At 34.6% G+C, this 18,831-nt stretch overlaps 1 protein-coding gene across 6 annotated transcripts in view; it reads left to right on the top strand.

The window, feature by feature from the left end:
- Positions 1-18,831, top strand: part of LOC111638452 (C2 domain-containing protein 5-like) — a 112,125-nt gene that overhangs the window by 71,408 nt on the left and 21,886 nt on the right. For all 6 annotated transcript variants that reach the window (XM_023384172.1, XM_023384169.1, XM_023384173.1 and 3 more), the window contains 2 exons: positions 3,216-3,373; positions 9,906-10,000. In XM_023384172.1, coding sequence (XP_023239940.1) covers positions 3,216-3,373; positions 9,906-10,000 — 253 coding nt within the window. The remainder of the gene's footprint in view (positions 1-3,215; positions 3,374-9,905; positions 10,001-18,831) is intronic.

The following is an 18,831-nucleotide window of genomic DNA, read 5'->3' as shown; positions in this document are numbered from 1 at the left end:
AAAAAATTAGGAATGTGTCAAATCGTATGGTTGCTGTGGATAGTAAGTGTAGGTGGAAGGATAGTGAAGATAGGCAATACAGAAATTGTAAGAATTTTTAAATATTTATTGTCGGGAAATGTCTGTGTTCTTAACTAGTTTTAGTGATAATTGTACCGAAAATGTTTTTATTGTTGATTGTTGTTAATTATAGAAAGTGTCGTTGGAAGGCCTGCTGAAGAGGGACGAGCAAGTCCGAAACACATGTTTAAAGTGTATGTGTTCAGGTGAACTAAATAAAGAACATTATTTTTGAACTGTAAGACTAAATATCTGCATCCATAATTCCAGTATAATAAGTCCTGTTAATATATAGATTGTACTTGTAATACAAAATAAACTTTAAATAGAGTTATAAAAAAGGACGAAAAGGCATATTAATTAATATCATCATTTATTGAGAAATAATTGAAAAACAGTTGACACTAGTGATCGCAAAGTAGTGTTGAAAGGAGGAAAATTTTCACATCATATTTTAACTAAATTGCAGTTAATGAAACTGAATAACTTGATTTAAAGGTACAGTTAAGCCACTATTTTGTATCATTATCAAAGTTTAGCCAAATTATTACTCAAAGAATCTTAGTAGTTTTATTCCAATTTTCCATTTTATGAAATGTATTTTAAAAAGTTATATTAAATTTGTTTTGTAATGATATTTTTATCATTAAAAGAAAACTCAACAAACTTTGATAAAATTTGAAAATTTAATAGAGAGGTTATTTCTTTGAGCTGTTTAATTATGAACTGAAGAAATATGTGGATTTAATCATTTTATATTTTAAAATGTACTTATATGAAAAGAGAATAAGCAAGCATTTTTACTTATCTGTTTCAAATTTTAAAGGCAACATTTTTAAACATTTTAAATCATTATCAAGGCAAATATTGAACCTAAGTCACCTATTATCTCTCTCTTCTCTTTGACTTTTCTAAGAAAAAATTAGAAACAAAATGTGTAAAAGGAAAGAACTCGATTATTAAAAAAATGTTTTAGTATGTTTACTTTTATATATTTTGGTATTACATCCTAAAGATATAAAATAATGAAAATGCTTGATATTGTTATTATATTCCAAAAATGTTAGCACCTATGTGTAAAATCATTTTCATCAACTGTAGAATTTTGCCAGATGATAATTTTAAGTTAATCAAAAAAGATGCAGTCTGTCCAAAAATAATTTTTTGAAAACCACCATTTATTCTAATCACGTGTTCCAGAATACCATAGACGACCGGATCTTTCTCTAGGTTATCAGGTTGAAACATTCCTTAAAAAACACACAAAAATATCCAATTAAAACAAGAAAGTAAAAAATTGAAACCGGCGGATCTTACAGACGTCTTGAGTTTTCATCCTGTCCAGTTAGGCAATTTCAGGCCTTTATATCCACTTGATAAGTGCAAATTCTATAAACAAAAATTTTTCAAAATAATTCATCACCAGAGGGATATAACCAAAATCTACATTTAACAGTCCACTTATCAAGTGTCCCCATGCAACTCTCTCAAGCTTGAGTTACCTGGAATTTGAATCAGCTTGTATAAGCTCTTAAATAATTCTGATTAACTGTGTTTCTCCACCTTCTCACACCTTCTTTGCATATTTAAGTGCATGAACGTAGATGTTATGTAATTTTTAAAATTAAGCTTTTAAATATTTTTTTTCTAAAAAATTTTACACTCTATTTGGTTAATATTGTTTCTGATTGTAATTTTAAAATTTGTCGATTCAGTTAAGGCCGTTTCAGTCAGTAATTTAAAATTTGTTCAAAAAAACAATTTGATCCGTATTTTTGTCTGAAGATGACATTCATAAGTGTCAAAAGTGCTCGCAGAGAAATAAAATATTTTTTTATACCTTTTTTGATATTGAGTTATTCTCCTCATGTATGTACATTTGTCAGTGTGATGCCCACCCTATGTATTTACATTACTTTACAAATCATATGTTCCACTGAAAGAAGTGTTTGGTTCCCTCAGTTATCAGTTGGTCAGAATTATTCTATAGAAAACTCTTGAATTTACATAATTATTAATTACAAGACAGTAAAAATGTTAATAATGCTTTCTTATATAATATAAGGAAAATACTATTATCATCTTGTTGAAGGAACATTTTTATTTTAGTGTGAACTAAGTTTTTTTATACAGAATAATCTGAATATTTGTAAAACTATTTTGACTCAAGCTTTTGATATAGAAAATGAAATTGTCATAAGAAGTAGTGAACATTTAAATAATAAAATAATAATCTAGTAATTCAAATAATCTAGCATTGAAAAGTTTATATACAAACATTGATCTTAATTAAACACCAGCGCAACTTTAATTTACTTTGATGAAACATTTTTGATCTAACGATAGATCTGCATCAGGTCTAAAAGCTTAAAATTCTACTTTGGAATGTATGTGCAATTGTTACAAAATTTAAATTTAGGAATCTGATGAAGATCTATCATTAGATCAAAAAACATTTGTCAAAATGAACTAAATTTGTGCTGGTGTTTAATTAAGGTTATGTTTGTATTGATATATGAAAGATTCATCTAGTTTTTGTGAATAATTGTGATTGAAAAGCTTAATATGAATGTGAAAAATGGAGATGGAGGCAAATTAAAAATTATTTTTTCTCAATATTTCTTACCTTATTCTTTTCTTCCAATTCTTTCTACTTCAACATTTTCATAAATTTTAACATTTATTTTGTAACTTTCAATGTATAAAGTTCTTCAAACTTTTTGCTTTCCTCTCTTCATCCTAAATGTATATAGATTATCTCCTACCACGTCGGTGACTTCTTTGAGACGAGTAGCATCTTCTGCATCTGTCGCTGTCACCGCTGTCCCTATTTCAAGTATGTTTCCTGCACTAAATCTGTCTTGTTCTCGGTCTCCATCTCCTGTCTTCTGTCGTTCTGCAGTAAGAAATGCCCAAAAGGAATGTGACTTAGTATTTCAGCTTCAGTCGAATTCATTATCAAAAGCTCACTCTGAAGTGTTTTCTCCTGTGAAAGATACAGAATATTTAACTAGCACAGAAAATTTAAGGATTGAAAGAATTCCTGCTTTTGCTAATAAAGCAATTTATCGGGTGAAAAAAATATCGTCCCATTTGGGATCGAAATCCCCGTGCTCGAGACTGAAGCGTATAAGCTCTGCTCCCCTGTATCCCAGGTCTCCCGTTCCAGAAGATGCTCTTCTCGTGACGAATGCGGGACCGAGTTCTCCGACCGGCCACACGCCCACAAAATTATCTCAGTCGCCGGCCAAAGTTGGATTGTCTTGCGGACAGAGACGTTCTTCGGATTCAGATCTGAGCACAACACCAAAAGGTAAGATTGATGATATCAAAGTTTTTTGCATGGTATTATGTATGAATAATGACAAAAGAAGATAACCGATTATTTTATAATAAACAACAAAAACAAAATATTTTACAGAAATTGTCTAATTAGCCATTGAAAATATTTTTGGTTATAAGATCTACATTTATTAGTCTAAATCTTTGTAACTAATTTGATTTGAGGCTCTGAAATCATTTGCACTTTCTTTTATTCAGCATACTTGCAGTGCTTTTAGTGCATGTGCTCAATTATTAAGCCTACTGTCAGTGCGCTTAAGGTGCACTTTCAGTGTACTAGCAGAACCTCTCGACCACGCTAAAAATACTGCTTACAAGATGGATGCTTCCTTGAGAAAGTATCTTTTTCGACTACCAAATAATAATCAGTTTTTTGCTGTTTTAAATGAGCAAATTTTTAATCGTGACTACGAAAATAGCTTTTAAAGATTTCATTTGAATACTGTGGTATAATATCACGAACGTAACCAACAATTTTTGTACGCTTTTCTCGTTGTTGGGAATCGGTCATCACCAATGCTGTAAATAAATCATTTCCTCGTTTTCTTATAAACAACGCCAAATTTAATAATTATTGGCTTTTTTTATCATTATTATTTAAAAGTTTTTATAGTTTGTTGTTTCGAACCTGTTATAGGTGAGATAAAGGAGTGAGCAGGGTGATGCTGTAAACAGTAGGTGCTTTACCTAAAGATTTGGGAGTCCTAAAATGTTCATTGACAGTGCATTAAGTATTACATTAACTGGCTATTGCCAAACTGTTAAAATATAAAAAAAGATATTTAATATTATTTACCCTATTAATGTGTTTTTGTGGAAAAATGAGTTTTCATTAAATTAAGAGTGCTAGTTTGACTTTATCATTAATTAATAACCTTCAAAGTTAAAAGAGGGATATGCTAGTCTTGTGCTATTAAAATTATGTTATTGTCATCGATTTAAGACATTTATTCCAAAAATTTCACGTGTGTGACATTAGCATATTATTTGATTTAGTTTGCCAACATTTAAAATTAGGGTTTATTCCCTGGGAGTTTTTACATGGGAGTTTTTGTTGGGGGTTACTATCCAGGGGAGTTATTGTTGTAGAACTGTCAGTTTTTATTTTAACTCAAACTTGAGTTAACATCAAATCCAATCCTGTAATATTAAATCCCTCACACACAATAATTAGAGGGTTTTCTAAAAGTACAATGCTTTAGATTCCCACACAATCAGTCATTCAAAAATTTTATTCGAAAATGTATTATTCTAATCCAGTAAATTTTTTTTTGAAGATTATCTTATTATTTGTAGACATTCAAAATGCAGGGAAGGGTAGATGCTAAAATGGGAGAGCTTCTTCAAAAACTTATTTTGAATAAGCACTGTCATCTCTTCCTCGTCTTGTTGATTGGAATCAAGTCCATTGACTTCCTTACACTTCCTTTGCACAGTCCTGCTGTTGCTGGTTGCCTTCGTCTGCTTCCTGCAAATACAATAACACCGAAAATGAAAAAGAGCTCTTTTCTCAACCCTTAGTCATTATAAAGAATCTTCACACACCAGATTAATGTAAAATAATATCTTAACAAACTTTAACTGGTGGGAAATATGAATAATTGTCCACGCAAACATTTTCAGATCCCTCCTGGGTCCTTTTTTCAAGCTACGATTCGTCTGTAAAGATTCGTTAGAAGGAAGATCAGCAGGATTCAAACTACAATTTGTCCTTTACAGATGAATTGTAGCTTGAAAAAAAGGTCCCAGGAGGGATCTGAAAATGTTTGCGTGGACAATTATTCATATTTCCCACCAGTGAAAGGTTTGTTAAGAGATTACCTTAGTCATTATATACCCTTCCTGCTTCCACGCTGGGTTTATTTCCCCTCCAGGCCTAATGGCGATGGAACATTATGGAAATTTACAAAGGCTTTGTAACCGACAATTTAATATTATACATATAGAAATGACAAGTGATTGTCACAGAACCATGTCAACTGTTTGTATTATTCTTCAAGATTAAAAGTTAATAATTTATAAAATTTTTCGGCTGTTTTTATTATTATGCCTTATTTATATTACAGAAATATTACTTCAAACTGAATGTATGCAATATAAGAACACTTCCAAACCCAATATCCAGTGAAAAGAACAAAAGCATTTATTGAAAAACAAATGTTTTCAACCTTTAAAAAGGCTATCCTCAGGTTCTAGTGGTAGAATGCAAATTGAACGAGAAGTTAAATTTTCAAAAATGTTTGTTGCATAAGAAGTTTGCATCTGCAGGAGCACAGTAATACATTGTAAATTAAAATGAATAAAAAGGAAAAATAACATACACAAAAAATGTAAATAACTATAGATAAGAAAAAGTCATAAAAAAACAATAAATGTACTAAGACCAAACTGTTTATAAAATTCTAGCAGATGAGCCCAGCATTGCTTGGGCGAAAAGTAACAATAGCAAAGATTAAGATTATTGCCGATCTTGCTTGTTTTCACCGGGTGCAAGAATTAGGTCCCCCCTCTTTCAAGACTTGAGAATTTGTAGATATCTGCTTACCACACTGGGATAACAATAAATAAGACTCACTGCAACCACCAACTGGTGTGTAGTACCACTAAATGATAAATAATAAATGTTTTCATAACTCTTTCTGGGTTCTTCTTCAGGTTTAATAAATATGAAAAATAAGCTGGATCTCCCAGAATCATTCATAAATATAAATTCGAACATAAAATCGAACATTAAGATGAAGAGTTAGAATAAAGCAAACTTATGCACATGCACTTTCCGTGTCAACTTTATATATGATGGAACACTACATATCATTGAGAATTTTAGAAGGGTCTAAAAATATGTTCGATTTCCCGCATAAATGCAAAAAAGGCATATAAAATAGTAGAAGCTGAGTTCTTCGGGGTAATCCTTAACTCTCTCTCTCTCTCTCTCTCCTGCAGTGGGAATTTCATAAAATTCCTTTTTAATATGCATTCTCATGGCATACTCTATTAAACCACAATCAAAAATGCAAAAAATCTGCATCTAAAATAGTATAATAGAAGCTGAGTTCTTCACGGTAATCCTGTCCCTCTCCCGTGGGGGGAATTTTGAAAAATCCCTTAGTGTACATTCCCTAACTATGTACCAAATTTCAACTTTCAACTCCTTACCATTTGGGCTCTGTGCTTATTATTATCATTATTATCAACCCATCTCAATTATATTATAAGATTACATGGTTGCTAAATGTGCTCAAATACTGCTATCCAGGCATGTGACATTGGAGTGCTGTCCCTGCTATTAATAGCTGTTCTTCTAGAAACAGCATTACTCAAGGTCTGTTCAAAAAGTATCGGACCTTTGGTCGGCAAAAATAAATTTATTGACTTTAAGATACAAAACCCTAATCCCCTTCAAAGTAGTCTTCTTGGTAGTGTATACACTTCTCCCAGCGTTCCTGCCATTGCTGGAAACACTGCTGGAACGCATCTTTTGGAATGGCCATCAGCTGGTCCATCGGATTTCGCACGATGTCTTCTCTCGACTAAATTCGGGTTCTTTTTAGCGGCATTTTCAGCTTGGGAAATAGCCAAAAGTCACACAGAGCCATGTGGGAAGAGTACGGAGTGTGATGAACCACAGGAGTATTGTGTTTGGCGACGAAAGCCCGAATCAGATGCGCAGAATGGGCAGATGCGTTATCACGATGGAGCTGCCAAGTTTTGATCGACCACAGATCCGGTCATTTGCGTCGCACTGTATCGGAAAGACGACGAAGGACCTTTTGGTAGTTCTCCTTTGCGATGGTTTGGCCTCGTGGTGCATACTCACGACACACCACCCCACGTGAGTCGAAAAAACTGTCAACATGACCTTTGATATTGCTGCGGAGCTGCCGCGCTTTTTTTGGCCTCGAGGATCGTCCCCAAAAGCCTGCTGAATCTTGTGAATGGTTTATGCTTGGATATCGCCAAGGTTTTTGGCAAAATTTGATGTAATATCGCTGCTCACACTGTTCAGTCATTTTCCAGCTTAGTGGAATCCGACGAGAGCGCACTACATGACCTCACTCATAGGCCGATTGCCAACGACTGACGCTTCCTGCAAGCGGGAAAAAATTCAGGGCTGTGCATGACTGTCCCCTCCACAACTCCACCGAAGGAGGCCTCTCGCGCATCATTGGTTTACGCGGAAAAAAAAAGTCTGATACTTTTTGAACAGACCTTGTATACCTTAATAATCTCAAGATATTTTAGATGTGATGGTAATGCGTTTTGATGCAGAAGGTGAGCTGAATGAAAACAAACCTCTACGTCTTTGTCCAATGCATAGGCAGCCAAGGCTGTACCTCCTGTTTTTCTAGTAATTGAGTCCTGGTGTTCCTTAAGCCTTGTCTTAAGAGATCTAAAGGTAACACCTATATATTCATAATGTTGATCAACCCTATGGTCTTACAAAGGAATTGTGTACACTCCCAGCAGAGACTTTTCATCAGGAAGGTCCTTGTTGTTTCTAAGTAATGAAAAGACAGTTGGAGATCTCCTGCACCAAGCCCTTTGAAATGGTCACCTATAATCAGTGATTAAGTTGTATTTTCAAGAAGATCAGACAGCAATCTGATGTCTAAATTATTGTGGAGGTATATAGGAAACAGTTTTCAGCCTGTTTTAATCCCGTACAACTAGGTTGATTCCTGGCACATCAAGTTCGAAGCCTTTAGATTCTTGATAAGAAGGGGATTTATACCAACACCCATTGTACCAACATCCAAGACACCATAATGGAGCTGAATTACTTCTTAAAAATTGCAGAGCAACAGGGTTATCCAATAAAAATACAGTAGAACCTCGAAAACTCGGCTCTCGATAACCCGGCACTCCGGATAACTCGGCCACACCCTGGCAGGGCAAAAAAATCCTTAGTTAATTAATTTTCATTATAGACAGCTTTATAAAAGTATAAAAGCTCTCATAAAGTATTTTTCTGAGGTCTGTCTTATCAGGTAAATTACTGTACACAGTGTATGCATTAATTTTCATTTTCATGTAGTAAAGGCTCTATGCCTTCATAAAGGACGTACTTTTCCTTTGTTTAAGGGTATTTAGGCAGTTTATTCTCTGTTATATTCTCAAGTAAGCAATACATACAAGTACAGTACAGTATTTTCTGAGGAAACACTCGTACTTATTATTTTTTAACCCCATTCCCGATAACCCAGCATTTTCACAAACTCTGCCACCCTTCGGTCCACATTAGGCTGAGTTTTCGAGGTTCTACTGTAATACAAAAATTGATTGTGACCTTTCAAGCATCAAAATGTCAACATGAATCAGTGAACCAGAAACAAAGGGTTGTCTTAAATTATATCCCATCATTAAGTAAGATACATAACAAAATGGCCAGGGCTAATAATGTTTTGGTAGTATATTGATGCAACCCAACAATCTTCAAAATTCTAAGGAATGATAAGAAACCATATAACCATAATTCTTCCACAGGGATTTACTCCATCTTGATAAACGACCAATGCTTCAAATCAAAACTGGTCTATGTAGGTGCCACTGGGTGTAATTTACAGCAGCGACTCAAGGGGCATAAGTATGCAATTGAAAAAATCTCAATAACATGAACAATGGCAGCTTACTCACAACACGAAGACATACAAGTAAACTGGGAGCAAGCAACCATCATCAGACCCACATCTAATATACACACTATGGGCTATCTAGAAAAATTTGAAATTTATAAGTCTCATAAAAATTCCAGGTCCATTAACCATAGAGATGCAGACAACTTGTCTACGGCATGGCAATCTGTTTATGAAATTTGATTTTATTAAAGGATAATTATTCATTTATTTTTATATTTTATTATTTATTTATTTATTTCTTTATTTTATTAATTTTACCTGCAATTGCTGTTATTTATTTATTTGTTTAAAATAATGTCCTTGTATTCAAATTGTTATTTTTTTACAATTGTATTTGTGTTCTGTAAATTTTGTATTCATGTTCTTATATTTTTCCATTTCATTGTAACTGAAGATTAGTGAAACTTAGAAACCAAAGTTAGACTGGAAGATCGACTACCAAAAATTTGTGATCTTACCAAATGATTTGATTATTTTTCAACTAAAATTTGACTTTCTCCTCTTTGTAAAAAAAAGAAAGTAATGGAAAATTTATCTCACAGGAACATCTTCCTTTCAGGGGCAGACATTCCCTGTTAGCCAGTGAAGGGCAAATGCGGAATTTTGTTAATTTGTTAGGTTTTAGTGGACAAAAAAATTTTTTATAAAATATTTTGTTTAAATAAATATTTGGAATCTTATAAGTTTTATGGAATTATGATATTATTTGGAACAATCTGTTTTATTGTAGATTCCAATTTGTCAAATAATAATCAAAAAATTTCTCAATTTTTTTGATAATTGATTTTTTCCAAATTTCCATATATAATTTTTTAAATTCTGTTGTGAATGTATACACTAGATACATAACATAATTTTTTTATTTAGCAAATAGTTTGGCTGGAAGTAGTGGAAGTGGAAGTGCTGGAATTAGATCCCAAGTTCCACGGCCTCCTTTGTCACAAGACAGTCTTGGTATGATGGTAAGTATTAGAAAGTAATTTTTAACTATATTTATAAAATGTTTCTTTTAAACATTGCTGATTTATAAAAAATTAATTAAATATAATCCTCATGATATTACTGGTGTAGAATTCAACTAATAAATAAGCAATTATTTATAACCAGCATTAATTCTCTTATAAATGAACGTTTTCTTCCATCTTTAAAGGTCATCATCAGATTTCTATGTTTGTAAAAGAACTAGTTATGTGCCGGATCATTAAAAATGTACAGTGGTGCCTCGTATAACATACTTAATCCGTTCCATGTGCACATCTGTTAAGTGAAAAGTCCGTTACACGAAACACATTTTACCATAGAAATACATGTTAAAACATATAATTCGTTCTGCAGCATAAAATAACTGTACTGTTACATAAAAAAATGAAAATGGAGCAGTCACCAATTATGCCGAGTAGTGAGATATTGTGAGGAGGAGGTGGAGGAACACTTTCTTTACACATTCATACAGATAGACTTTTTACACATTGCAGCAGGTCAGGTCTCTTTTTATTGTTTTTAATTGGAGTCAGAATCAGGAGAGGCTATGGAGCTTGCAGAGTCATCTCCTCTTGTTCCATCCTTTGTTTTTTGGCAGCTTGCTTCTTGAAAAACATGTCCAAGGTGGTCTATTTCTCTCTTCTTCAACACCTGTCGGAAATGACGGGCAAGGGTGTCATTGTAGAGATCATTGATCCTGTTGGCCTCAGCTCTGTTTGGATAATGAGTGTTGGTAAACTCTTGAACCTCTCCCCATTTGACAAGGAAGTTTTTGTCAGCTTTCACTCCTTCTGATGATGTCTTGTTTTGTTTCAATTGAAATCACCTTTCTGTGTTTTTAGAATATGCTTGCACAACACTTGAATAAATGTAAATACCCTGCACTGAGGTGATGTACGTAATAAACAAGGGAGCAAGCCAAATCCCAATGGGAGCTCTGTACTTCAGATATATTAACCTTTAGAGGACTAGCTTGCCCCGCCCCCCTGTTTACGTTCATTGTTTAAAACGACAAAGGGCAATATAGGTCAAACAAGGTCAGACATGTTTTATTACTTTAAAAATTCACCAAAAATCAATTTATCATTATATTCATATGACAAAAATTACGTTACATTTATTAATATCTGTAGTTATAAATCCGATATTTTTAAATACATTTAAATATAAACTTCAATAAAAAAAAAATTAAAATATTTCAGACCTGACATCTGTCTGTGAAAATTTGCAACATTTTTGTAAAATTCACATACTCCAGTTAAGTAGTTTGTTCTTGGCACCAAGCCAGAACGACTTGAAATATCGTTCTGTACAATTCGATATAACATTTATGAATGTACGATTATTAGTTTTAAAATTATCACAGATTATAATATATCCTTTGTTTGGAATCTAACCTTTGTTTTGCTATCGATGCGTATTACGAACTAATATTCTTTATTCATTTTATTTTGAACAATAATATAAATTATTGTGATAAATATATAGACCACTAGTAATACATTTACGATGGGCTAATATTTTTAATTTAATTAAAAAATAAAAAATTAAAAAAATTTATAAATATCAAAATAGAAGGTCACAATTTAAATATTTATCATACATTGATTTATTATAACTAAATAAACTTATTATAGCATGAATAAACGTATTTTAGTAATATTATTACGTAAATATGCTATAAAATAAATGAAAAAATATTTAAATTAAAAAAAAAATCGCTAAATAAAAATTTTTCAGTCGACAAAACACCACCTGGACACAAATATGTGAAACAGATGGTAGACAACACATTACCGTCAAGTGGTGGCATCTGTTGCCAAAAATTTTCATTAGAACCGATTTTTATTAGGGTAACGATTAATCGATACCTTGTCGTCTTTATGAAAAAGGGGGGGTAACGACCAGTCGTGACCCCTGGTCCTCTAAAGGTTAATAATATATTTTAATAATACTAATATATTATAAAAATAGCAGATTGTTATTGTCAATGGCAAAAAAGTGGAAACATCATTCACACTTGTTTGCAGAAAGATCGTTGTTCACCTCATGTAACTGCTGAATGGAAAGTACGTTGTTCGCAGCCAGTCCGTTGCTCGAGTCACGTAACAGCCGAACAGAAAGTCTGTTGTTTGCAGCGTTTGTTATTTGAGGAGTACGTTATATGAGGCACCACTGTATATCCACGGATACGAATCATTAGTGTCTAGGTCCACAGATACGGATACGGATCTCAAGTTTCGTACTCAGTCGGTGCCGGTGCGTGTGACCTTGGACCGATAGTTGACGCTTTGCATTAGTAATGTGACATGTTTTGACTTGCACTGCATGTGTTTTTGTTTATAATTTAGTGTGACATGGGATAGCATAGATTGCGTTTGTGTTTTTGGAGAGTGTTGAGTTAAATTAAAATAAAAACAATGTTGACAAAAAAGTTTAGCAGTGTAATATGGAAATATTTTACGATAGTAAATGAATTTTGCATGATAAAATTTTTGCAATATGATAAAATTGATAAAGATGATAAAATATTTGCAATATGAATGTGCCAAATATGTGATTTTAAGAAATAAAAATTGATATGAATTGAAGTTATTAGTATTTTATTGCTACCTATCTTTAAAATTTTATATAAGTAATGAAATTCATTAAGATAAAAAGATCTGTTAAAGATCTGCTAAAAAGTAAGGATACAGATTTTTTTTCCGTCAGATATCTGGCACATCGCTAAAAAGAACATATCTTCCAAAAATTCAAAAATTGCACATCTTGAAGATATGCACATGCTCAATGTAGCTCTTTAAAAAAATGAGTTTTTCAAACTGGCTTCCTATTTTAAAAATTCGATGTTTATATAAATTATAAAGATAAACTTGATGACGATCTATTTTACATCAAAATATGCCCTCCACGCAGCCACCACTGAGTCCATTTTTTAAAATTGATGGCTGTTCCCTCTTGAATGCTTTAAATACCTCCCAGCTGTTTGAGATATTTTAGGCTGGTCTGGTCCTCGCATTGTTGTAGTAATCATGCATTATCAAAGTCTACCATGACGTCATTATCAATGGCATAAGAAGCCAATGCCATAGTGGAAAGACCTTTGTGAATGGCGTATTTATGTTCCTTAATCCTTGTTTTAAGACAACGTGCGGTAGCACCAACATATTCTCCAGGACAACATATTCTCTAGTATGATCATAAATAGGGATAGAATATACACCTGGGATATTATTTTGATCCAAATGGTCCTTATTGTTTCTTAAACAAGAGAAAACCATTGGAGATCTTTTGTATGCAATCCTATTACTCTTAAAGAGGGCTATTTGTTTGTAGGTGTTGGTAAGGATCTTGCTGTAAGTAATAGGTGAAAAAAGGACTTGTCTCCCGTAAGTGCTGTTTCCGCTGGTTGTTCCTGATGGGCAACCAGATCATTAATTAGATGTGCAGGGTAACCATGCTGCTAGCTACACTTGAAATATACTCCAGTTCCATTCTCCTATCTTCTGCATTCGAACAATGGGTGTAAGCCCTTCTTACTAGGGCCTTAAAAGCAGAGATCTTGTAACCAAAAGGATTGTGAGATTTTGCATGGATGAAAAGCAGAGCATACGAGGTCTTACGGAATACCTTAGTTCTTAATCGGCTGTGTTGTAACGTGATGTCTATATCAAGAAAGTGTACGTTGGTGGAGCTTTGTTGTTCCGCCCACAACGAGAGGCCAGTTATCATTGAAAGTCTCAATGAACACTTCTAAGTTTGGTGTTCTTCTCCAAATAATCAACACATCATCTATATATCTAGCATACAACTTAATGTCATCACTTACGCCAGGTAAGACACGCCACTTGAGTTGTCTGATCACCAACTCACAAAGCGTTCCTGAGATGGGACTACCCATGGGTACCCCTCTACTTTGAAGGAAAGTATCTCTTTCAAATATGAAAAAGGCCGAGTGACATATAAGATGTACCAACTCTAAAATGTTGGAAATATGTCTGGAAGAGTCATTGATGTTACGAATGAGGAAGTCCTGTAATTCACAAAAACATGGTTCAATACGAATGGAAGGGAACATGGACTCAATATCACATACTATAAAGTAGATGCCCTCCAAGTTGCCAATGGTGTTCAATCTGTGAATCAACTCCACCAGATTGGACACAGTGTACGGATATTCTTCCATGTTGCTGCTTATAAAAGAATTGAGCATACGCTCCATAAGAATAGATGGAGATCTCAATTTGTTGATAACCGGGTGTAGTTGTTTACTGGTTTATGGAGTTTGGCAAAAGCAAACAAGGATGGAGAAATTGGTGCTGAGACTGTAGCCCTAGTTACTTTGAGTATTCCAGCTAATGGGAATTAGCTATATGCTTTACCCTAGCTTGAATCTTCTCCAAATATCTGCAGGGGGCCTTAGTGCATTCAGTGTTGTATATGTATTCACGTAAGCCGTTTCTATATGTGTCCCTTTTCATTATTACTATGCTTCTGGATTTGTCCACTCTCTTGGCAACTATAATGTTTGTTTATAAGAGAATTAATGCTGGTTATAGGTAATTGCTTATTTNTGCCCATCCTGCCTACTCTCAAAAATGCCCTGCATGGCAAATAGAAAAAGAGATTCAATGGGTAAAAACTGTGAAAAACATACCCTATCCAGAGGCCTGTCGCATGGTCACTCCAAGTGCACCATTGCAGCAAAAGACATTTGCTGTCGTGTTGAAATCTACTAAGACGTGGGGTTCAAACAGACATTTCTGTATCCCCAAGTGAATCCCTTACCTGCCATGCAAAATGTTTATTCATCCCATCTACACAATCAGAAGAAAAGGAAAACACAAAGACCTCTGTAACTAAAACAGGGGTGTAACAACTAGAAATGTGGGCTCTAAAAAAGCCAGTAAGAATCCACTCTAGCCCAAATTACTTAGTATTTCATTATTAATAGCAGTATTACACTAATATAGTCTGATGTAATCTGGCAATTGTTTGGCTTGGATTATTAAGTTAGTTGGTGTAAAGTTAGATAGTGCTGCCATTCTAGAAATTAAAATTAAATTTTAATTACTTAAATGAACAACATATACAACAACCTGATTTCAATTAGTATTGCCAAACAATCTGCCCGATTATTTATTGGGCTGTGTTAAAGGCAAACTTAATAATTAGTAGAAAGCAATTTTGTTAGAAATAGGCAATTAGGATGCCATCTCATGATAAATTTAATAATTTGAAATAATTTTATATGGAATATGTAGGTAGCTATATAGAATATAGAATATTTAGAATAATATATAGATTTTTATATATATAGAAAATATTTAGAATAAATTTAAATTAATATTCTGGAAAAAAATTCTGAGTGACCAATATGGTTATATCTAAATTATTATAGTTCTGGAAGTGAAGATCAGATGGAGGTCCAGGTAGCAAACTGGCAATGCATCTGTACAGTAAGTGGNAGATAACAGCCTAATTGCCCATCTCTAGCCAAATTGCTTTACACCTAATTATTAAATTAGCATTAATTTAGAATAATAAATAATAGACATCCATAACTGCTGTAAATAATCGGGCTATAATTTGGAAATAATGATAAACAAACTTCATCGACTAACCCGTTATACATTAAAGCAATATACCAACCAAAGCTGAATTATCGGGCTAGAACTGGCTAAACTAATAATAATTTATAAGATAATTTGGTACTAGAGTTTGGTGTTAGGCACTATTTTTTGCTAAATTTAATAATTATAAGTTTAATTAAATAATTTTAAATAATTTAGAACTACTGGAAGAAAAGAATCGGCCTGGAGCGGTTCTTCTCTCGCAACTCCTGCTCACCGAGCAGATGTCTCTTTGATGTGTGTTCCTGTCTGTGGTGAGGGGACCTCCCAGAGATGGTTTAGTAATTTGTCTTTACCATCCCTGGAATCTGAATGCCCACCCATGTGTTTGTGTTGCATGGTGTCCCGTATGCTGGAAAGGGGGATCCCGGTAGTTGAGGGGCAACATAACATCCCCAACACACTGTTTTTGCCCCTGCTTTGGATAAACGGGAGGCTCAAATCAGGCTCTTTTTGAGTCAGTTGGCTGGTCGTTGAGTCATTCTTGACCTCGGCCTGGAGTCATTTGATCGATGCAGACTGGGCGGACACGTCCATGGTTGACAGTTTTGTCATGTCAGTCCAGATGTGCTCTTCTTGACTGCATTGTGAGGGTATAGCTCCTGGGAAACCCTGGTGTGACGGTCTACGGGAGTTTCCCATGTGACGGCATCCCCTCGTTGGACCCCATGGTGGGTGGGGTTACTGGGAGCCGAATAATATAAATTTTAATCATGGATTTGAAAAATTCAAAACATCCTGATTCATCAACAATATCAAAGACAAAAGATCTCCAGTCAACCTGCTTACTTAACAGTGCACGCAACTGGAGAAAAACCCCTCGCTAAGTGTTCTTCTTTTTTGATTCAAAAGTTATTTGAATCATTGGGCACCTAAAAAAAAATAAAAAAATTGAGGTCAGGGGAACTACTAGTGGAAACAGCCTCTCCTCAACAAACAACAAAGCTTTTGACAATGAAGACTCTTGGAGACATGGGAATATCAGTCACACCACACAGAAGTTTGAACTCATCACGTGGTGTGATATCTGAGTTTGATTTGATGTCTGAAGATGAATCAGACATTCAGATCAGCCTGTTGGACCAGGGTATCACTTCTGTTTGACGCATTTCGATCTGTCAAGACAGAAAGTTGATATACCTACAAAACATCTAATTGTCACGTTCGACAACCCGACATTACCATCCTTTGTTACAGAAGGATATCTGCGCTGCCCAGTTTGTCTGTATATTCCAAATCCACTGTGCTGCTTCAAATGCCAGCAATTTGGACATTCCCAGACGTCCTGCTGAAGCAAAAGCTTATGTGCACAGTGTGGAATTGAAGGCCACCAGAGTACTGAGTGTACCGGTACTCCACGCTGTGTAAACTGCAAAGATGCCCATCCTGCCTACTCTCAAAAATGCCCTGCATGGCAAATAGAAAAAGAGATTCAATGGGTAAAAACTGTGAAAAACATACCCTATCCAGAGGCCTGTCGCATGGTCACTCCAAGTGCACCATTGCAGCAAAAGACATTTGCTGTCGTGTTGAAATCTACTAAGACGTGGGGTTCAAACAGACATTTCTGTATCCCCAAGTGAATCCCTTACCTGCCATGCAAAATGTTTATTCATCCCATCTACACAATCAGAAGAAAAGGAAAACACAAAGACCTCTGTAACTAAAACAGGGGTGTAACAACTAGAAATGTGGGCTCTAAAAAAGCCAGTAAGAATCCACTTAACGAACAAAAAGTGAAAGCAGGCTCTCTAAAATCTCAAAAAAATCAGAAGCTCAATGTATGAGTGAGTTTTCTGACATATTTGACGAAGAGTGTAATATGGAGGTGACAAAACCAACGTCACCTCCAAAAGAAAAACCCCCTTGTTAAATTAAAGAGGGATATCCTCGCAAAGAATTCTGCCTCAAACACACAATGGATTATAAAATAATCCAATGGAACTGTTGTGGTTTCTGCAACAACTTCTCTGACATTAAACACTTGACATCATCTACCTCATCTCTCTGTGTGGCACTTTAGGAGACTCATCTGAAACCTGGAGAGAGAATTACTTTAAAAAGATTCAGACTTTATCACAAGGATGATGATAGCCACAACTGTGCCAGTGGTGGTTTGGCTATTCTGGTTTCCAATCGCATCCCATTCCTGTCAGTACAAATAACAACAGAGCTGCAAGCTGTTGCAGTCAGAATTTCAATTGGTGTAATTGTCACAGTTTGTTCTATATACTTTCCACCAGATGTCAGAGTCAATGAGGATGAATTGGATGTATCAGTTGAACAGCTGCCAACTCAATTCCTGTTACTGTGATTTCAATGGTCACAATCCTATGTGGGGGCAGTCCCTCCATCAACTGTCAAGGCAGAGCCATTGAGAGATTTATAGGTAATCACCAACTGTGTTTATTTAATACTGGAGAAGTGACATACTTTCATGCCCCAACAAGAACATTCACTGCCATTGATCTATCTGATCTATCTTTAGCAAGTCCAAACCTATTTTCAGCATTTTCATGGGAGGTTGGATCTAATCCACTCTCTAGTGACCACTTCCCAATATTTCTAAAATATCAAGGCAGAGAAAGCTGTGAAACAACCCGTTCACCACATTGGAAACTTGAAACGGCAGATTGGCCTGCATTCTCCTCTTTGGCTGAGATTACTGAGGAAATGGTCAATACTGCTGATATCAATGATTCAGTTGAAGTTGTCACTTCCGATATTATTCAGGCAGCTGAAAAAACAATGGGAAAAACATCAACCAGATATCCAAAGCATCCAAAACCATGGTGGGATTAGAATTGTGAGGCAGCATTTAAAGCACAAAAGAAAGCATGGGGATTTTCAGAAGATACCTCACTGCTAACAATTTGATTGCTTTTCAAAAAGCAAAGGCAAATGCCAGAAGAATAAGAAGGCAAAGCCAAAGGGATTCTTGGAGGAAGTATGTTTCTAGCATAACATCTTCCACCAGCTCAAAAACAGTCTGGGATAAAATCCATAAAATCAATGGGAAATATGCTTCTTACTCTCTATCCATGTTGGACTATAATGGCACAATAATCAGCGATATACAGGGTATTGCTGTTATGTTGGGTGAAACTTTTTCCTTTTCATCCATCAATATCCTTTTATGTATCCAAGGAATTTTCAAGCTTATAAAGCCCAAAGAGAAA

The sequence above is a fragment of the Centruroides sculpturatus genome, unplaced genomic scaffold (genome assembly GCF_000671375.1).
Source record: "Centruroides sculpturatus isolate CEXI.00-Female unplaced genomic scaffold, Cexi_2.0 scaffold1252, whole genome shotgun sequence".
Classification (NCBI taxonomy): Eukaryota; Metazoa; Arthropoda; class Arachnida; order Scorpiones; family Buthidae; genus Centruroides; species Centruroides sculpturatus.
This window is presented reverse-complemented; position numbering and strand designations above follow the sequence as displayed.